General features: G+C 44.6%; 1 protein-coding gene across 1 annotated transcript; it reads left to right on the top strand.

Moving 5' to 3' along the window:
- The first annotated feature begins 18,229 nt into the window (after window positions 1-18,229).
- On the top strand, window positions 18,230-19,153 carry LOC141049917 (olfactory receptor 7C1-like). Its single transcript, XM_073546758.1, has one exon. The coding sequence runs from the start codon at window positions 18,230-18,232 to the stop codon at window positions 19,151-19,153; it is 924 nt and encodes a 307-aa protein (XP_073402859.1).
- The last annotated feature ends 3,766 nt before the right edge of the window (window positions 19,154-22,919 follow it).

The following is a 22,919-nucleotide window of genomic DNA, read 5'->3' on the forward strand; positions in this document are numbered from 1 at the left end:
TGGAGGAAGAGGAGGCTGAGCCTCGGCTAATCATTCCCGCTGAGAGCCTGAGGACCGTGGCTCCAGTCGCTCTTGAGGCAGTACCACCGGGCAAGACCTTTGTCCCTCCTTGCCTGTGACCAGAGGTCCTCGCGTGGGCACACACATCCAGGGTGGGTGGTTACTTTGGCAATAAGCGGACCACAGAACTCCTGGCAAGGTGGCCGCACATGGCTCGGGACACAAAAGAGTACATTCAAGCATGCGTCTCTTGTGCTCGGAACAGGTCCTCTAGGCAGAGGCGTGCTGGGTTACTGTATACCTTACCGAAGACAGACAAACCCTGGGAGATGGTCGGCATGGATTTTGTGGTCGGCCTGCCCAAGTCCTGTGGCAGCACGGTCATCTGGGTGGTCACCGATCATTTTTCTAAAATGGTGCATCTGGTGCCACTCGCGCGGCTGCCTTCCGCTGTTCATAAGGCATGTATTCCGTTTCCGTTTGCACGGTATGCCGGACAAAATAGTCAGTGACTGAGGTCCCCAATTTGCGTCTCGGTTTTGGAAGGAGCTCTGCAGTCTACTCAGTATCAAGCTAAACTTGTCCTCCACCTATCACCCCGAGACTAACGGGTTGGTTGAGAGAGCCAATCAAACTCTGGTCACGTACCTGCGACATTTTGTCTCTGCCAGGCAGGACGACTGGGCATCCTTACTACCATGGGCTGAATTTGCCCTGAATAATGCAGTGGCTGATTCCACTGGTCAGACGCCGTTCTTTCTTAATTACGGCCAGCATCCACACGTCCCCGTCCCGATGCCAGTGTCTTCCACTGATTCCAGGGTGGCAGACTGGGCAGTGGAGGCTCGCGACATTTGGGATTGCACCCAGAATGCTATTCGAGCCTCTAAAGAGAGAATGAGAGCGTCTGCCTACACACATCAGCGCCCCGCTCCAACTTTTGCCCGTGGCGACTTGGTGTGGCTCTCTGCCCGAAATATCAGGTTGCGGGCTGAGTCCTTCAAGTTCGCGCCACGATACATTGGTCCCTTTAAAGTCCTCGAGTGGATCAGCTCAGTGGTCTACCGTCTGGTTCTTCCACCACACTTGGCCATCTCTGACGTCTTTCACGTGTCTCTTCTCAAGCCGGTTCACATGTCCCGGTTTTCCGAGTCATCTGCCAGGACATCAGGCTTGTCTTCGGACGAGTTTGAGGTCAACGCCATTGTGGGACGCAGGATTGTGCGTGGCAAAAATTTTATTTGGTGGACTGGAAGGGTCATGGTCCAGAGGCCCGGACGTGGGAACCAGTGTAGAACATCCACGCCCCGCTCCTGATCTCGGCATTTGAGCATAGCGAGGCTCAGAGGGGAGGGGGCCCTAGGATAGGGGGTAATGTTAGGCGTCGGGTTCCTGCAACTGCACAGCAGGAATCCAGAGCCTTGCATTCAGCAGTCTCCCATTTTCCACCAACCGCTCAGGAGCCTGCACAGCAGTCTCGGCGTTCCAGACGCCTTGCTCAGACCAGCTCTGTGGGTCTGGCTGTTGTTGCCACCTCTGGGCCAGCAATAGCAGCGCAGGCTGCTCAGCAGCAAGCCACTCCAGAGGCTAAGTCCTGCCGTCGCACTACTGGGCATGCTCACGAGACGATCTCCCATTGGAGATCGGGAGTCACATGCTCAGGTCCTTCTCGTGATCTGATTGGTCCATCTCAGGGATCTGGAAGCTTCCGGAAGGTCCCGGCTATAAAAGGTTCGCATGGCTGCTCGGCCATGCGCTAGTATAGACTCTAGTTGCTATCTGCGTGAATGATGATGGATGCATGTACCTGCGAATGACTCATTAAGATCCCCTCCCTCTGATACTCAGTGTGTGGATAGGGATTAGTCATAGAGTCAGCACCAGTCAGTGGCACGCTACAGGCCACAGTGCACATCTCAAAGAACTTGTGTCCCTGGGCACTGGGCTGGAGTCATGAAATTGGCCCACACTTTTGCCTCTGCTGTGTTTCTCCCTGGTCTCTCCTCCTTGGTTGCTGCTAGCGTTGTCTGATGGGAATTTTTTTAACATATTTTCCACAATGGCCTTCTAGTATAGCATCATTATAGAAGACCTCTCCACCTCAGCAAGAAGAGATGCAAATTTCTCCTTGTAGCATGCATCTAGCAGGGTGAACAACCAGTACTCTTTATTGGCCAATATGAATGTAACGCTAGGGTCATGGGAAAGGCAGCGGTAAATAAAGTCAGAGATATATGCCAAGCTCTAATCACCCAACAGTTCCCTGTCTCCACCATGATGATGATGCTCCATCTCTTCCACCTCATTCTCATCCTCAGCCCATCCATATATGAGAGACGGGACAGAGTTTGTGTGGCTACTAGCCTCTGTTGCAGTAGCCGCCAGCTCCTGTTCCTCCTCTTCCTCCTCTTCAGTGTAAACCTCCTCATTGCCACCCAACCCATGCTGAACAGATGAGATGAGACTGGGCTGGCTACAATCTCTCTGTGTTCTGTCTTCCTCCATCCCCATCTGGTCCGCATGCAAAGATTCATGGTTAATTGTGAGTAGTCACTGTTTAAGTAGCCACAGAAGTGGGATCGTTGCACTTACTATGGTGTGATCGCTGCTACTCATCTTTGTGGAGTCCTCAAAGTCTTATAGAATGCATACGTCACCAAGATGTCATTGATGCTTGCAGGTTTTTTCTCATGAATAGTAACTGGGATGACCCCATTTGTGATCTAGTGTTAGAACTATTGGAGTATATCCTTACGCATAATTTTTTTGTGTTTAGGGACGTGTTCTACTTACAACAATGCTGCACTGTAATGGGCATGGCCTATGCGCCCTCCTTCGCTGGCCTCTTCCTGGGCTACTGGAAGAGGGAGTTATTTGCGAGGGAGGGGGGGCAGGCAGTGGACCATGTGCAGTGCTGGCTGAGATACATTGATGACTTGCTCGTGGTGTGGCAGGGATCACAAAATCAACTTCAGAAATTCATGGAGAATTTGAATCAAAATAGATTTAATATCAAATTAACATACACTTACAGCAATACCGAGGTGGATTTCTTGGATATCAAAATACAAGTTGATAAGCAACTTAATGTACAAACCGATGTCTACAGAAAGCCCACCTCGGTAAATTCTCTTCTCCATGCCCCATCCTGCCACCCACGGTCAACCATCAGGGCCATCCCAGGGCCATCCCGCTAACTATAGACCTGTCTCTAATCTTCCCTTCATCTCTAAACTCCTGGAACGCCTGGTCCACTCCCGTCTTATCCGCTATCTCTCAGAAAACTCTGTTCTCGACCCTCTCCAATCCGGTTTCCGCTCTTTACACTCCACTGAAACTGCCCTCACTAAAGTCTCTAATGATCTGCTAATAGCTAAAACAAATGGTCATTACTCCATGCTAATTCTCTTGGATCTCTCTGCAGCATTCGACACTGTGGATCATCAGCTCCTCCTCACTATGCTCCATTCCATTGGCCTCAAGGACACCGTTCTCTCCTGGTTCTCCTCCTATCTCTCCGACCGCTCCTTTACTTTTTCTTTTGCCGGTTCCTCCTCCTCTCACCTTCCCCTTACTGTTGGGGTTCCTCAAGGATCGGTTCTAGGCCCCCTCCTCTTCTCCTTGTACACTGCCCCTATTGGTCAAACAATCAGTAGATTTGGTTTCCATTACCATCTCTATGCTGATGACACCCAATTATACGCTTCTTCTCCTGACATCACGCCAGCCTTTCTAGAAAACACTGGCGATTGTCTAAACGCTGTGTCTAATATCATGTCCTCACTATATCTGAAACTGAACCTGTCAAAGACTGAACTCCTTGTGTTTCCTCCCGCTACTAATGTACCTACACCCGACATTGCCATTTCCGTCTGTGGTTCCACTATTACTCCCCAGCAACATGCCCGCTGTCTTGGGGTCATACTTGATTCCGAGCTTTCCTTTGCCCCCCACATTCGATCACTGGCTCGCTCTTGTCATCTGCACCTCAAAAACATTTCTAGAATTCGACCTTTTCTTACTTTTGACTCTGCAAAAACTCTTACTGTTTCTCTTATTCATTCTCGTCTCGACTATTGTAACTCTCTTCTAATCGGTCTCCCTCTTACAAAACTCTCCCCTCTCCAATCTGTCTTGAATGCTGCAGCCAGGATCATATTCCTCACCAATCGTTACACCGATGCCTCTACCTTGTGCCAGTCATTACACTGGCTACCCATCCACTCCAGAATTCAGTATAAACTTATTACCCTCACCCACAAAGCCCTCCATGGCTCAGCACCACCCTACATCTCCTCCCTTGTTTCAGTATACCACCCTACCCGCGCCCTCCGTTCTGCTGATGACCTGAGGTTAGTATCCTCAATAGTCAGAACCTCCCACTCCCGTCTCCAAGACTTTACACGTGCCGCGCCAATTCTTTGGAATGCACTTCCCAGGTCAATACGATTAGTCCCCAATCCCCACAATTTTAAGCGTGTCCTGAAAACGCATTTATTCAGACTGGCCTATCGCCTCAACACATTAACCTAACCTATCCCTGTGTGGCAGAGCCAAAAGTTTTACCATAACCAGGTTCTCAGCATCATGTTCCCACATGCTTTATGCATCCATTAGCCCTTTGTGTCTGTACTGTTACACACTTAACATTATGGCTGGTCCATACAATCAGGGCAACTGTTACCACCCACCTTTCGTGTCTACCTCTTTCCTCATAGACTGTAAGCTTGCGAGCAGGGCCCTCATTCCTCTTGGTATCTGTAATGATCTATGTGATTATTGTTATGCTGTAATGTCTATTGTCTGTACAAATCCCCTCTGAAATGTAAAGTGCTGCGGAATATGTCGGCGCTATAAAAATAAAATTTATTATTATTATTATTATTATCCCAGTTAGTCAATTTTTACGTATCAGACGTATTTGCTCATCAGAGACTACCTTTCAGCAACAGGCTGGGGAGCTTCGTGATCACTTTTCCATAAGGGGTTACAGTCATCGCTGTATTAAGAGGGGGTATAATAGAGCAAAAAAAGCTAATCGATCAACCCTCTTACATCCTACCCCCAAGAATAATAACAAAAAACAACAACAGGGAACTGTTAGATTTATTTCAATGTTTAATGGAGAATGGGACAGGATGAGGGACGTTCTAAACAAACATTGGAACATCTTAAAATGGAATCTTCATTAACCAAATTTGTATCTGAACGACCTCTAATGACATATCGTAGAAGTCCCAATCTTGGAGATATCCTTGTACATTCACATTATGTACCCGTTATTAAAAATGTATTTGATTCTCGTGGCCCCCCACCTGGATGTTTTCCTTGTGGAAACTGTGTGCTTGCAAGACTGTCTTACGTACATCGACTTTTCAATCCACAGATGGTAAAAGAAATTTTCCTATACGGCAACACATAACTTGCAACACCACTCAGGTGATTTACTATGCCACCTGTGGGTGTGCAAAAATAAATGTGGGGCTATCTAGCCGCCAACTAAAAATACGGACAAGAGAACATATCCGGGACATGCTTGTGGCCAAGTCTGTTTCCGATCTGACTCAATTAAAAACAATACCCCAGCACTACAAAGTAGAGCATAATTGCGATCATACAACTTTTTTGGTAAGGGGTATCCAACATGTAAATAGCGGTATACGAAGAGGAGATATTAAATGCCTCCTGGCTCAGAAGGAATGCAGGTGGATCATGGTCCTTGGGACCATGACACCACATGGTCTAAATGAAACGCTGGGCTTTGTGTCTTTTTTGTGAACTATTGAGGTCCTAGCCTCTCGGCCTCATTTATGGTCTCTCCGCCCTTTGTTTTTAATTTCAATTCATTTGTTTTTTCAATTTGTTTTCTAATTCGCTATTCTTTTTATGTTCGGCTTTAGATATTTTCACCACGGTCATTTTTTCCACAACCATGAATTTCTTGGGATGACGACCATCTATCAAGATAAAAGGAATATCCGAAAAATACAAGCAAGCTATATAGGACTTATTACAAGTTATCCAACCTTTTGTGGATATCCTTATAGCATATTGGAATTTCTTGATTCTTTTATTTGCTATGTCTATATGTTCTTCTGTATTATATTTCATAGTCATGGCTGTGCATTTAGTTATGGTTTTTGATATCTTTATATACAAGAAATTTTGTGGGTACACACATGTGCAGTCAGTATAATTATATAACTATTTACGTTACGTGACTCTGTACATGCAGTGGCGATGTAGGCTCTCCCTCATTTACCTCTGGGGTGCGTGCTGCGTTGTCGGGGTGATGGTCAGGCGCCGGCCGTCCCCCTGTAACGTTGGTGCGCTCTGTTGATTGCCCAGGTGACGGCTGAGGCGCCGGCCGCCCCCGGTGACGTCGGTGAGTCATTTGCTCTGGGCGCTGCCTGGTCGGCGGCCTGATGCTGGCCGTCTTCCGGGTGAAACTCTGATGCATGGAGCGCTTCCTGGCGTTACCCGGTTGACGGATGGGCGCCGGCCGTCATCGGGTGGAGTGGGCGCACCCTGTGATGGTTCAGGGGATGTAGCTTTCCCTCCACTACAATGTGCATGTGCGTACTCTTGTCATTGAATTGGCTGGTTTCAGTCAGGTGACCGTCCTCAGCCTTATATTTAACTAGGCATTTTCACTATTCAAGCCATACCCCCCGAGGAAGCGATATTCAAACCGCGAAACACACGTTGGGGTATCCTGGCCAGCACATGTGTAATACCACGTCATGATGGGTATGTTTATATAGCTTTTTTGAGCTTTATGTTATGTATACTCAGTATACGTTGACCTTTGCACATTCCCTCCTCTGAACACCATTATTTCTTCTTATTAGTTTTTTTTTCCATCTTTGTTGTATGGCTTAAATGATTTGATTTCTTCACGATGGTGTTTGTGGCTGCTTCATTCGTGATTAAATATATTGAGGCAATTTTGCACACACACTATTGTGGATTTTTTCATGTCTGTGGCAGCTAGTTTCTCCGCTGTGGCACTGTGCCATTGATTTGACATTCCACTTGACAAGTGCAATAACCTATACATCAATAATCAAATGAGGGACTGTTTCGACAGTAAAAAATCCATTTTTTGCCCTACTATGTTAATGTAATTTTGACTTACTTACCCCTTACTAGCCTGTCCATTTGGATGTTAAGAAAATTACCTAGTTGTTGGTCTGTTTCTGCTATTGGTTCTGGGCTATTTTTTCACAAGATGCCTTATCCATTGGTATATTAAATATGTGTCTGTTTTCTCACATGTGTCTTTTTGCTGCAATAAAAGTTTAACTTCATTTAAATAGTTTTGGACTCCAGTTTTCTTCTGTTCTTTTCTATAGCCCAATGGGAGTAGCAGGCTCATAGGCCCAGGCTCCAGCAGATGATACTACTCTCCCATCAGCGGCCCCTGCTGTCACTGTTATCAGTTACACCAGACATAGTCGGATGGGAGCAGTAGTCTCATCTTCCAAGCTTGCAACATCGCTGCATGTCACAGTCAGCTGCGGAATCACGCTGACATCTGCCAGCATGATCCCGCAGCGCTCTGAGTGACAGTACCGGCGGTAGCGTTACCCCACACACAGACACCCGCACACACTCATAGACACCCTCACTCACATACAGACAGCAGCACACACATGCAGACAGCAGCAGACAGACACACATATTGTCCGCTAAATTTCAAAACACAACATTATTCACAGCAGTGACCTGGGAGTCAGAAATGCTTCCAAGAGTCTTTCCCATGCTGTTCCCATGTCATTTGAGCACTGTTCCCATAGATTTCCGCAGTTTATAGAACCTTAAAAGACCTCCGGGTGGGGTCGCGGCAAAAAAGCTTGAGTTTCCCATAGATTTACATTGGGCTCATTGCTCGAGTCGAGTACCCGAGCATTCCAATTTGTTCGACCCGAGCAAAGAGCACCCAAGCATTTTAGTATTCGCTCATTACAAGTGATAACTTGTTTTAACCGAAGGACCCCATAAATGTAAACTACCGGAATTATACATCCCAGTTATGGGGGCGCACAGTAGATATGCCAGAACCACCTGTGTTTAACAGCTGATGCTCCACTATAATGTGGATAACGACTGACAGATATTTTCATATAGCTGTAGGGTGTGCCCCTAGAGTCCATTCCTCTGGTGGGCCCTAAACACCATAGTCCGACCCTGGCAGTATAAGCAGCCTCTTCTTAGTATCTTGATATCTCTAGTATTAGATCAGATATACACGGTTGACAGCAGTGTGTACAGCCTCATTACTTTAGTACCAATGGTATCTCCAGAATTAGATCAGATACACAGGGTGGACAGTGGGGTGAGCAGCTTTTTTTTAGCTCATTAACCCTAGTATCTCCTGTATTAGATCAGATAGGGTGGACAGCAGTGTGAGCAGCCTCTTCCTATCTCAGCATCTCTGCTATTTCCAGTAATAGATCAGAAAGGCAGGGCAGAAAGCAGTATGAGCAGCCTCTACTTAGTATCCTCATATCTCTAGTATTAGATCAGATATACACGGTTGTCAGCAGTGTGTACAGCCTCTTATTACTTTAGTACCCCTGGTATCTCCAGTATTGGATCAGATACACAGGGTGGACAGGGGGGTTGTGGAGAAACGGGGTCAGTGGGTGCTCTCATCAGCTGTCCCAGCTGCCTTTAGCAAGACTGTATGGACCAGGGCTCATACCCGCTCTATCTCCCAGTACAGTGGCTCAGTGGAGTCCTGGGTTCGAATCCCACCAAGGACAACATCTGCAAGGAGTTTGTATGCTCTCCCCGTGTTTGTGTGGGTTTCCTCCCACACTCCAAAGACATACTGATAGGGAATTTAGATTGTGAGCCCCATTGGGGACAGTGATGATAATGTGTGCAAACTGTAAAGCGCGGCGGAATATGTTAGCGCTATATAAAAATAAAGATTATTATTATTATTATCTCCCGGTGGGCAATACACTACACAGACAAGACAGGTTTAGGGTCAAAATTTGTGGCAATAATTTATTGAACCACACACCCCATAGCAAACAGAACAGTTCCAGCAATTACCCACTTTACAGGGTCTCACCCTAATCTTCCACTGCCTCGCTGGGGTAATGGTAGAAGTTATGTTCGAGCTCCCATGGTCGCTACTCCACCTGTGATGCATGTAGAGAGGAGGAAACGACAAGCGTACGGAGATAACCAAGAGCAGTCCTGTGTTTTTTCAGTCAGGTCTGAAGTACCCTGAGCTGAAATCCTGAAGAGTGACACCAACCAGAAGAAAATAAGTCTCTTTTATATCCAAGACAGGTGATCTATTTTTAGATTTGCCCAGTGTCCTTCAGTCCTCCCTCACAGCATTTTGCTATCTACCTTCGAAGTCAATAAACTGGTTATAGATTACAATACACACATAGCATATCAGCACACAATAAACAAAGATAAACACACTATGTGAGTAAGTCACTATTACAGACTTGCACAGTATGTTAACTGGTATAACAGTTTGCAAGTCTGTCTTCTTGGTCCACCGGACAAAAACACTTAAATCCCAAACCAAAATACAGATTAAAAGTCAGTTCTTCTTGGTTTGCAAAAACATGGTTGTCTGGGAATTTAAGATACAATCTGGTTTCTTCAGAGGGGTGAGCAGCTTTTTCTTAGCTCATTACTCCTGTTATCTCCTGCACTAGATCAGATAGACAGGGTTGACAGCAGTGTGAGCAGCCTCTTCTTACCTCATCATCTCTGCTATTTCCAGTGATAGATCATATAGGCAGGGTAGACAGCCGTATAAGCAGCCTCTTCTTATCATCCTGATATCTCCAGTGTTAGATCAGATATATACAGTTGACAGCAGTATGTGCAGCCTCTTATTACCTCAGTACCCTTGGTATCTCCAGTATTGGATCAGACACAGGGTGGACAGTGGGGTGAGCAGCTTTTTCTTACCTCATTACCCCTGGTATCTCCTGTATTAGATCAGATAGACAGGGTGGACAGCAGTGTGAGCAGCCTCTTCTTCTCTAGTCAACTTTGGCATCTTTATTCTAGGGCTGAGAAGGCACAGGTGTAACATAATTCTCGATCTAAAGATGGTGGCACTGGTAAGTTTTGGGCATTTCCAGAAAGTTCTTTGGGGGCTGAGACTTAATTGTTTATATTTGAATAATTTAATTTTTGATAGGTAAGAATAAGGTGCAATATAATTGAAAAATATCTGGGGGTTCTTTATTTCCTTTCTCTGCAAATATAATGAGATGATAATTTCATCTGTAGTTATCAATGTTCCATGACTGTGATATTTCAGGCTCATTTCAGGTGATAATTACAATAACACAATGTTTTTTTTCGATTGCTTATTAAAGAAATCCCTTCCCATCCTTCTTATTCCCCCCGGCGTCATCCTGGGGATATTATTGATATGAAAAATAAAGCATAAAAAGCAAAGAAAATATCACTGGTGGCCTTATACTTTATGTGACAGATTTGTATTGAGAAAAGATCACTAAGATGAATACGTTGCTTTTGTTGTATCTGCCTTGTACTACCGGAGATTTGTCTACTGTTCCTGGCAGAAGAATTTTAGAATCCTTCATGAATTAGAACCACAAAATGATGCCTTAAGGTGCACTCATACATCCATATTATCCAGCTCTTGTGTGCGGCACTATTGTTGGTCTTCTTGGTAAGAAAAAAATGGATTGACAGGGTCATTAAAATTATCCTTGTCATTAACCCCTTCACCCCCAAGGGTGGTTTGACCAATTTTACAATTCTGACCACTGTACCTTTATGAGGTCATAACTCTGGAACGCTTCCATGGATCCCTGTGATTCTGACATTGTTTTCTCGTGACATATTGTACTTCATGTTAGTGGTATAATTTCATTCAAATAACTTGCGTTTATTTGTGAGAAAAACAAATTTGGCGAAAATTTTGAAAATTTTGCAATTTTCCAACTTTGAATTTTTATGCCCTTAAATCACAGAGATACGGCACACAAAAAACTTGATAAGTAACATTTCCCACATGTTTACTTTACATCAGCACAATTTTGGAACCAACATTTTTTTTTGTTAGGAAGTTATAAGGGTTAAAAGTTGACCAGCGATTTCTCATTTTTACAACACCATTTTATTTTTAGGACCACATCACATTTGAAGCCACTTTGAGGGGTCTATATGATAGAAAATACCCAAAAGTGACACCATTCTAAAAACTGCACCCCGTAAGGTGCTCAAAACCACATTCAAGAAGTTTATTAACCCATTAGGTGCGTCACAGGAATTTTTTTGATTATTTAAAAAAAATGAACATTTAACTTTTTTTCACAAAAAAAATACTTCAGGTTCAATTTTTTTTAATTTACCAAGGGTAACAGGAGAATTTGGACTGCAAAAGTTATTGTGAAATTTGTCCTGAGTACGCTGATACCTGATATGTGGGGGGGAACGACTGTTTCGGCGCATGGCAGAGCTCAGAATGGAAGGAGTGCCGTTTGACTTTTTCAATGCAAAATTGGCTGGAATTCAGATCGGACGCCATGTCACGTTTGGAGAGTCCCTGATGTACCTAAACAGTGGAAACCCCCTACAAGTGACCCCATTTTGGAAACTAGACCCCCCAAGGAACTTATCTAGATATGTGGTGAGAACTTTGAACCCCCAAGGGCTTCACAGAAGTTTATAACATACAGCCGTACAATTAAAAAAATCATATTTTTTCCACAAAAATGATCTTTTCACCCTCAATTCTTATTTTTCCAAGGGTAACAGGACCCTAAAAGTTATTGTGCAATTTGTCCTGAGTACGCTGATACCCCACATGTGGGGGTAAACCACTATTTGGGCCCATGGCAGAGCTCGGAAGGGAAGCAGCGCCATTTGACGTTTTTGGCTGGAATTGAGATCGGACACCATGTCGCGATTGGAAAACCCCTGATGTACTTAAACAGTGGAAACCCCCCACAAATGACACCATTTTGTAAACTAGACCCCCCAAGGAACTTATCTAGATGTGTGGTGAGCACTTTGAACCCCTCAGTGCTTCACAGAAGTTTATAACGCCCGGGCGTGAAAATAAAAAAATTTGATTTTTTCCACAAACATGATCTTTTAGTCACCATTTTTTTATTTTCCCAAGGGTAACAGGAGAAATTGGACCCCAAAAGTTGTTGTCCAATTTGTCCTGAGTATGTTGATACCCCATATGTGGGAGAAAACTACTGTATGGGCACACGTCGGGGCTCGGAAGGGAAGTAGTGACGTTTTGGAATGCAGACTTTGATGGAATGGTCTGCGGGTGTCATGTTGCCTTTGGAAAGTCCCTAATGTACCTAAACAGTGGAAACCCCCCACAAATGACCCCATTTTGAAAACTAGACCCCCTAAGGAACTTATCTAGATATAAGGTGAGCACTTTGAACCCCCAAGGGCTTCACAGAAGTTTATAATGCCCGGGCATGAAAATAAAAAAATCGTATTTTTTCCACAAAAATGATCAATTAGTCCCCAATTTTTTTATTTTCCCAAGGGTAACAGCAGAAATTGAACCCCAAAAGTTGTTGTCCAATTTGTCCTGAGTACGTTGACGCCCCATATGTGGGAGAAAACTACTGTATGGACACACGTCGGGGCTCGGAAGGGAAGTAGTGACGTTTTGGAAAGCAGACTTTGAGGGAATGTTCTGCGGGTGTCATGTTGCCTTTGGAGAGCCCCTAATGTACCTAAACAGTGGAAACCCCCCACAAATGACCCCATTTTGGAAACGAGACCCCCTTAGGAACTTATCTAGATGTGTGGTGAGCACTTTGAACCCCCAAGGGCTTCACAGAAGGTTATAATGCCCGGGCATAAAAATAAAAAAATCGTATTTTTTCCACAAACATGATCAATTAGTCCCCAATTTTTTCATTTTCCCAAGGGTAACAGGAGAAATTGGACCCCAAAAGTTGTTGTCCAATTTGTCATGAGTACGCTGACACCCCATATGTGGGAGAAAATTACTGTATGGACACACGTCGGGGCTAGGAATGGAAGCAGTGACGTTTTGGAATGCAGACTTTGATGGAATGGTCTACGGGTGTCATGTGCGTTTGGAGAGCCCCTGATGTACCTAAACTATTGAAACTCCCCACAAGTGACCCCATTTTGGACACTAGACCCCCCACAGAACTTATCTAGATGTGTGGTGAGCACTTTGAACCCCCAAGTGCTTCACAGAAGTTTATAACGCTCGGACGTGAAAATAAAAAAATAATTTTTTTCCCCAAAAATGATATTTTTGCCACCAATTTTTTATTTTCCTAAGGGTAACAGGAGAAATTGAACCCCAAAAATTGTTTTGCAATTTGACCTGAGTAGGCTGATACCCTACATGTGGGGGTAAAACACTGTTTGGGCGCATGGCAGAGCTTGGAAGGGAAGGAGCACCATTTGACTTTTTCAACTCAGAATTGGCTGGAATTGAGATAAGACGCCATGTTGCATTTGGAGAGCCCCTGATGTGCCCAAACAGTGGAAACCCCCAATTCTAACTCCAACCCGAACCCCAACACACCCCTAACCCTAATCTCAGCCCTAACCCTAACCCTAGCCCTAACCCTAACCCTAGCCCTACCCTAACCCTACCCTAACCCGAACCCTAACCCTAATGGAAAAATAGAAATAAATACATTTTTTTTATTTTATTATTTTTCCCTAACTAAGGGGGTGATAACAGAGGGTTTGATTTACTATTTATGGCGGTTTTTATATTTGGCAGCTGTCGCACGCTAAAAGACACTTTTTATTGTAAAAATAGTTTTTGCATCACCACATATTGAGAGCTATAATTTTTCCGTATTTTGACCCACCGAGTCATGTGAGGTCTTATTTTTTGAGTTGACGTTTTTATTGGTCCCATTTTCGGGCATGTCACATTTTTTGATCGCTTTTTATTCCGATTTTTGTGATGCAGAATGAACAAAAACCAGCGTTTCATGATTTTTTTTTGGGGGGGTGCGTTTACACCGTTCCGCGTGCGGTAAAATTGATAAAGCGGTTTTATTCTTCGAGTCAGTACGGTTACAGCGATACCTCATTTAGGTCGTTTTTTTATGTTTTGTCGGTTTTATGCAATGAAAACTATTTTATATAAAAAATAATTATTTTTGCATCGCTTTATTCTGCGAGCTATAACATTTTTATTTTTCGCTGATGATGCTGTGTGGCAGCTCTTTTTTTGCGGGACAAGATGACATTTTCAGCGGTACCATGGATATTTATATGCGTCTTTTTGATCGCGCGTTATTACACTTTATGTTTGGCGGTATGATAATAAATCATTATTTTTTGCTTCGTTTTTTATTTTTATTTTTTAAGGGGTTCGCTAAAGGGGTTAACTAATGGGACAGTTTTATAGGGCGGGTCGTTACGGACGCGGCGATACCTAATATGTGTACATTTATTGTTTTTTTTTTTTATTTCCAAAAAAAGGATTTATTTGGGGGATATTTTTTTTCTTTTTCTAATTTATTTGGCGATTTTTTTAAATTTATTTTAACACTTTTTTTTATTTTTTTTTAACTTTATTAAATAATCCCAGGTGGGACATCACTGTCCTGTGACTGATCGCTGACTACACAGGCTTCCTCCTTGCCTGCACTTTGCAGGCACTGAGGAAGCCAGCTTTCTGCAGGCCCCCTAAGGCCCCCGTCGCCATCTTGGATTCGGGGGCCTGCAGGAAAGGAGCCCCCCGCAGCAGCGCTACACATTGCGTTGCCGTGGGGGGCTCGGGAAGCACGGAGGGAGCCCCCTCCCTGCCAATGCTTCCCTTTAACCCCCGGTTCACCGCGATCGTGTTTGATCGTGGTGTGCAAGGGGTTAACGTGTCGGGGGCGGTCCGTGACCGCCCCTGACACATTGTGCCGGGTGTCAGCTGTGATAATCAGCTGACACCCGGCCGCGATCAGCGGCGCTCACCACATGGGCGCCGCTGATCGCGCTAGACATACTATCCCGTCCACGGTCATACGGGCCCGGGTCCCATGGACGGGATAGTGCGTCAGATGTCAGGAAGGGGTTAAGGGAGTTTTGCATCTAAGGCAGGGTTCCCCAATTCCAGTCCTCAAGGCCCACCAACAGATAATGTTTTCAGGATTTCCCTTGTATTGTAGAGGTGATGCAATTATCAACTGGGCGATACTAAGGAAATCTTGAAAACATGATCTGTTGGTGGGCCTTGAGGACTGGAGTTGGGGAACCCTGAGGTAAGGAGCAGATGACGCCCATTACTTCTTGTAATTGTTGCTGCCTCATGGTCCAATTTATCATTTGCTTTTTTAATTTCACTGTCCTGTTTTTTCCTGAGATTTTTGTTACAGTTTTTTTGTGAGAAATTCTTCAAAATGGAGTATGCAGTTTATGAATTTTGTCTTTATGTTTTTTCTTTCACTTTTTATGCAATTTTTAATCTCAAACACTGGTGCGTTTCAAGAAATGTAGCAAACATTTTGCTAAATATCTGGCGCATATAAACCAGTCCAAGGAGGGACTAGATTAAATTTGTGCAAAAAATGTAATGATTTTTTAAAAGTTGTAAATTCTAAATCAGGCAAAAACATTTCTATAACTTAGAACAGTGTTCCCCAACTCCGGTCCTCAAGAGCCACCAATAGGTCGTGTTATCAGGATTTCCTTTGCATTTCAAAGAAAAACGTCTCTGCAAATCCAATTTACTTGGAAAATTTGCATAGGTAGGTGATTTTGAATCTTGCCTAATCCACTCATCCATCTTTAACCCTTTCACGACTTACGCCTTACTAGTACTGTGCGCATCTTGTCTCCCCCTTTGATGCGGGCTGCGGCGCAGAGCCCACATCTTTTCCTGTACATGTCAGCAGCTGTTTTGAACAGCTGATATGTGCTCAGAACAGCAGTGGGTGGAATCGCAATTAACCCATTAAATGCCAAACTCTTACAGCGGCATTTAAGATACACTTCCGGTAATCGCGGAGGACATACGCCCATCGGTGACCCCCGTCACGTGATCGCGAGTCACCGATAGATTGGCATGACAACCAGAGGTATCCTCAACACCTCTATAGTTGTCAATGCCGGATTGCTATGTGAGGAGTCTGCAGCCATTCTATGTGACTGCATACTTCTGTATTCTCACAGTACTCACTGAACGCTGTTAGGATTCTTCTCTCATGTCGGCAATTTACATACATGCGTTCACGCGCTGACTAGACATGTGTGGCCTCACTCTGTGAAAATGAACGGAGCGAGGACGAGCACATCTAGTTGGAATGTGGCCAGAAGTATACAAATCACATGCTTCTGGTGACATGACTGTACAATCCTGCAACCGGCAAAGTGTGCAGTGCATTCGTTGTGAGAATTCAGAAGCTGTAATGTCAGGCTTCAGCTCTGCAGGTTTCAGTAGTCATCACACCCACACTTCACTCATATGCTACTTCCATACTTATGGTCCTGTGACAACGAGCTTCTCTTTTGCTTCTTTCAGTTTTTCACTGAACATTGAGAGCATTAGGAAGAGCAGCTCGTTGGTACATGACTAAGTTTGCAAATCGCATAAGTACTTGGGTGGGTTGGGGTGCTGAGCTGAATTCTTGCCCTGGGTACCAGAAAGCCTAGGTACACCTCTGTCTCCACGTTGTGCTTCTCAGCATCGATAATCTGTGATGAGACATTGTTTCTACTGTGGTGTAGTGCCCACTGTGTCCGCTAGGGGGCGCTGTGTGGGTGTCCCAGGATGGACGGATAGCCATGTCCAGAGTGGTAACAGGAGCAGGGTCCTAAATGACCGTTATGTATCCCAAGGTGAGTGGCCCTGGGATGAAGGATGGATTATGTGCTGATCAGCAGAGCAGATCTTTTTTTCCAATGTGTTAAGGAGAAGCCTTCAGATGATTGATGAGATGGTTGGGATCAATCACCTACAAACCTACCTAGGGGCGTGTGTCTAGAACGCCATAGTAAAGTATATGTGTATGTGTAGAAAAATATATATATATATCTTCTTGCACGGCTGAGAATCAAAAAGTAAAAGCAATGTTGAGGATAAAATAAATCTTGTTTTTAATTATTCATTTCAAAAAGTGATTACAAAAATGAAGAAAAGTAAGTTCATGACATGCAGTAATTATTTGAAGAGAAAACGAGCATTGTTCTTACATATAGTGTTGAGCAGCTGTCCGGGTGTTCGAGAGTCTCAAGGGATATGAGATCTCCTGAACAAGAGTTAGGCCGGCTTATATACTATTCTGACCTATAACTTACAACCACATATGGTGGCTTGCCACTATGTTCAGAAGTTCTTCCATATTAAGTGAACCGTAGTTATTTTAACAATATGCATACAGTTATTTATGCATTACCTTAGTCTGAGATATTTAAGCCTAAAGTCTGAGATCTTTAGAACCATTCATTATCTCTAAATAGTCACATTTTGACAGCTTTGACAAGTGACCTATACATTTGACAAGAGAGACAGCTGTGTGAGCCAAGGAACTCAGAATAACTCAGTCACTTCTCTAAAGTAAGCAAAGCCTGTTAGCTAGATTAGACTCTGTATGTGAGAATTAATCTATATGAGAGAATTAATCCATATATTTTTTATTATAGAAATACTGATATTTTACAGTATGAATGATTGAAGGACCTGTGATGAGGTCATAGCCATGTGATCCGGTGGGCGTGGCTATGGACCATATAAGGTGGCCAGGGTAGGTCACATGAGTGAATGCTTGGACCCGGTTGGTCCGTATGGAAGGTCTCATCTGGCTGACATGAGGCCGACTGAGGAAGATGTGTTTGCCTTCCTGAGTACATGTCGAGACGTGTGTCTGATAGTTCCCTGGAGGGAATGAACATCTGCACTGAGAAGCAGCCATGAGGTAACCCGGACAGGGGGATATAACTGTGAGGCTAGAGAGCCTGCATACTGGACTTAGCAAAGCCTGTGTGACCACAGGGCTAACAGAGTGAAGCTCTGTCATGGACGCTATCCTGTTTGGATATGAACTGAGTTATGTTGAGAAATCTGTGCAGGACCTGATTTATCGGCTGCCTAGCGAGTATCCCCTACATGAATGACAAGCGCTACCTTACACTACATATAGATTATTGTGATCTTTTAATGCTTTCACTATTTAAATAATTCACTTTCCTACAAGAAGGAGACTTCAATCAGTTTCTCTTGTTTTCAGTGTATTCACTGAAAATGTGTGACGTCAACCAGACTGAAGTCACAGAGTTCCTGATCCTTGGATTTAAAGGTCTATATAAATACAAATTTCTGCTCTTCATCCTTTTCCTCTTCTGTTACCTGATGATACTGGCTGGAAACCTCCTTATTATAGTGTTGGTGTCCACCAAGCACAACCTCAGTACCCCAATGTTCTACTTTCTCAAGCATCTAGCTGTAGCCGATATCCTTTCCACTAAGACCATTGTGCCCATGATGTTAAATATAATTCTATATGATATGAAGGAGGTGCCAGTGAGGAGCTGCATCTTCCATCTCCATATGGTTTTCATATTTGGTTATAACCCGGTTATTCTGCTCACTATAATGTCTTATATTCGGTACTTGGCCATTTGTCACCCAATGCGCTACAATTCTATAATGCAACCTCATGTTTGCTTCAAGATGGTTCTTGGCTCCTGGTTTTTGAACTTTGTTCTTTCCTTTGAGATAATTTTGGTTTGGGAGCTGGAGTTTTGTGGTAGGAACACAATAGACCACTTCTTCTGTGACTTTGAGTTACTTCTTGAATTGACTACCTCCGATTCTCACCTCTTGACTTTAGTTGACTATGTATTATCCATCATTGGCGGTGTCATCCCTTTTGCTTTAATTCTTATCAGCTATTTGAGTATTTTCGTCATCATAATGACCCTTTCTTCCACCAGTGGCTTGTCAAAAGCCTTCTCCACATGTGGCTCCCATCTCACCACTGTATGCATCTACTATGGAACGCTCTTCATGATTTACATGCTACTATCCAAAGACACATCATCGAGCACAAACAAGTTCTTATCTCTGCTGTACATTGTGGTGTCTCCAATGATGAATCCCATCATTTACAGTCTGAGGAATCAGGAGATCAGAAGAACTCTTCAACAAAAGTTTAGGCAATGTTAAGGATATACTTAAATGCAACACACATATTTATGAGTCTATCTTAGCTGATTACTGTATTTCCAGATGGGGAAAAGGAGGAACGGAAGATTTGTCTTCTAGATTTTCTTGGCAGAATATTCACAATAAATCATGGATGAGATGATTCAGTGCCAACATTTTTTCAGTACATGTCATATTTTCTTATTTTACACAATTCCTCTCTATATTTTTTTTTTTAAATAAGCACTCCTTCTCCATTCAGTTGTTTATTCACTTATAATGTTGCAATCTTCCTATAATATGGCACTGAGTGCTTACAATTGCTCATTGCTACCCAATTAATTATTTTATTTTCCTTTAGATCTATAACAGAACGTGATTAAAAACTGATGAGCTGAATCCTTCTAAGTTCTATATAGAAATGTGGCGCCCCTGAGGCTCGGTCGCCACAGAGGTACTGCACCTCCTCCTGAGGTGTGGTACCCCACCATCCAGGTGAGTTGGAGGCTCCTGACCACGCTCTAACACTCGCAACCCACACAACACGGCAGTTCAGCAAAGCCACATTGCGGCTCCCTGCTTAGAGTGTAGCAGAGCACCTTTGGTGGCTCCCTGCTTGGAACACGAAATGTGCTGGGAGGCGGGTGGAGTTTAGAATACATAAAAGAGCGGGAAGGTTTAGAATTGCAGTCAGTTGGTCAGTCAGTAGGAGAGAGGGAGGAAGAAGATCCCTGGGAGAGGGATGGAGGAAGGAGGTGCTGCAGCAGACCTCAGTGACCTGGGTCTGCTGGCACGGGAAAGGAAAGAAGGAGAAAGACATTGAACTGAAACCTGATCTTCCAGGAGGAGAGATTAGTACGGAACGAAGGAGTAAAAGGGAACAGAGGACGTGGGTTAGGAGAGAACCCTGCCTAGAAGTTCTAAGCGCAAGGCCGGGGCCCGGTTCCCGAAGGTTGTATGGATGCTAATGGTCCTGTAGCAGACACCGGAGGAGTAGTGGGCTGTAAATGCACTACTCCCATCTAAGACTTGGGGGCACAACAGCAACATTGATAGTGAGCCGGGACTCAGGAGTAAGGAGTCCCCGAAGCAGGCTACAGCTGTCTGCCGTACAAGTAGAGTTCTTGGGAACATCTGTCAGGAGGCATTCCAGTGTAACTCAGTACTGGGAGATCTTCACACCAAAGGCGCTATACGAGGAGACGTTCAGAAAGGTACATGTTGGCGGAGCGTTGGAAGGGAGCATTCCATCTGGCCTGGAGGCTGACTGAGTCTCTGACCCGGAGGACACAGTACGGAGGCCAGCACCTGTGTGTACTACAGACTGTGAGTAAAGCTTTGGAACTACAAGCCCTGGTGTCCTCCACTGATTGTTGCACCAACACACCAAGCACTGCTACACCTGGGTACCATCTACTACTCCACTTGTGCCTCTCTTATACCACTACATCTACACTGCCCTGGGACTACAGCTCCACCTGTGGGGAGCTTCACCATCTTGGCTGCACCACACCAGCAGTCCCAGAGGATCTGCATGCAGCGTCGGCTTAACATCTCCCTTGCCGAACACCACAGGTGGCGTCATGAACTATTCATCAATTCTATTTTATTGTTCTTTCACCCCCCTTTTTGCAATGGAGCCCCAGGGCCACGGACCGGGCCACAGCTTCTGTGACAACTCCCATTGAGATCAACGGGCCCGGTGCCGCGTACCCCCCCCCAGCCCTGGGAGGGCAATCCAGAAACAGGGGGTCAATTTTCCCTTTATGAATCATAAGTCACTTCTGAAGTCCCTGGTAGGAGGTGGCAGCTGTGCTGTTCCTTTCATATCCTTTTCATATCTTTCAATTTACTGTTGTATTTTAGCTTGCTTTTCATGCTTGTCTACTGCTGCCATCTACTGACCAAAAACTTTGTGTCACTCCCTTGCTCCTCCTGCAGCCGTGTGTATGATCTCACTTCCTGGCATCCATTTTTACTTCCAGTCACCGAGTGAGAAGTACACATCTCCTTTGAGCTGCAGAACGCAGTCTTTTGGCCTCATTATTGGCTCCAGGGGTGAACAAATATAGCTATGATGTCTCTATGGACCCCACCAATACCCTCAGGGTCTAAACAGATTCAAGCAAAGAGGGTTGCACGTACAGGAAATTCCTAAAACATAACCTTACATATATAACCTTTATTAATTTACATAAAATTATTGCAACCCCGGACAGTAAACAAAAACATATAAAGTGCTCGTGCTCAACAGAGCACATTAAAAAATGGTTCAATCTCACCCATTTACAGATTCTTGTCAGTAGACAGGTTATCGTACCAATCACCGAATAGTATCCAGGTGATCAAAGAGTGGGAGCTATAATATTATAATAGCGATTAAGTGAGGGGGGGAGACAGTTCTAACATTCCCTGTCGTGCCCCTGTAAAGCTCAAATCCTTACACCCACAGTAACGGCTGTTCATACCATCTGCATCGTACCACCTCATGTCTTTGGGCTATGGTTCACATAAACCACCGCTGATTCATCTCTCTGCACCACGTTTGAATCCATCCACCCAGGAGCGACACATGGTCCTCTCTGCCACACTTCAAGGACACGAAGATCGGACTTCTCACACCATTGCCATACTACACAACTTCATTTGCCTTAAGTGGGAACAGAGCAGTCAAAAGACTATACCTTGCATCCAACACCCGGCTTCAGAATCCCTAAGAACCCAACCCAATACCTCACTCTGAAATATGCCCAGCAACATAGCTCGCCTGGATAAGCCTAAGGGGAGGTCTTATCATCTGCCAGGCCTGAAAAACTTCTGTCTGCATTGTAAAGGAACAGTCTATGAGGCCAAGGTTTCCCTCCATCCATACCTTGTCACGGGGTTACCTCAACAGAACAGAGCCAGAAGACCTCAGCATCTGATGGCTCCTGTTTCGCTGCTGAGAAGAAGCACTTCTCCGGGGTATTAAATGTGTTTGTTTTCTTTCAGCAGGACAAGGGTTAATCGGCCATGTGGAAATCCCTGCTTGCAGCTGTGCTTGGTTAACCACTCCTCTCTCCTAGAAAAGCCAGGTATGCTGGCCAGGTCTTTGTCTGAATTAGCACTTGCTACAAAGATCTGGAGAGGGAAAAGCTGGTGTTTGGAGTGCTGCAGGAGTTTATTGTGTGACTGTTACTTGGTTTGTACCCTTGGAGATTCCTCATCCTTTCCTGCTTTATTTTCTCCCCCCCCATCCTTCACACCCTGGTGTATACCTCCGTTGTTTGTGAGAGTATTATTTGTGAGTCGAATTTTCTTTTACCCTTGTCTCGTTCCCCTGTCTGTTGGGTTTGTGTACTTCGATGCACAGTAGCGCCTCTCTTCCCCGGGTGGGGGAAGGGGACAGGCGCAGGGCTAAAGCTAGAAGACTGGGAAAGGGCGGAGGCCCAAGAGTTCTTGCCATCTGAGGTATCCCAGGGAACAGGGCGAATTAGGGTGCCACTTAGTGTCAGGGCCAGGAAAGGTGCCCCTGGTTCCAGTTTACTCTCCAGCCCAATCGTGACATACCCCTTCTGTAGACTTGCAGTATAATATACCACATCACTGCAGATTGTCGGACGGCAAAACCCCACAATTCTATCAGTGCGTCTTATCAAAGCAGCACTGCGATTTCCAGCCGCCAATTCAAAAGTTCAGTTCTTAAAGAGACCGCACACCTTAAAACAAAATGGTAGAAAAAGACCTTGCACAGTTCCCCACTGCTGAAACGGAACAAATACAACCCAATACTGTCCATTATTAAGAC

The sequence above is a fragment of the Dendrobates tinctorius genome, unplaced genomic scaffold (genome assembly GCF_039654945.1).
Source record: "Dendrobates tinctorius isolate UK_male_01 unplaced genomic scaffold, ASM3965494v1 ptg000151l, whole genome shotgun sequence".
In the NCBI taxonomy this organism is placed as follows: domain Eukaryota; kingdom Metazoa; phylum Chordata; class Amphibia; order Anura; family Dendrobatidae; genus Dendrobates; species Dendrobates tinctorius.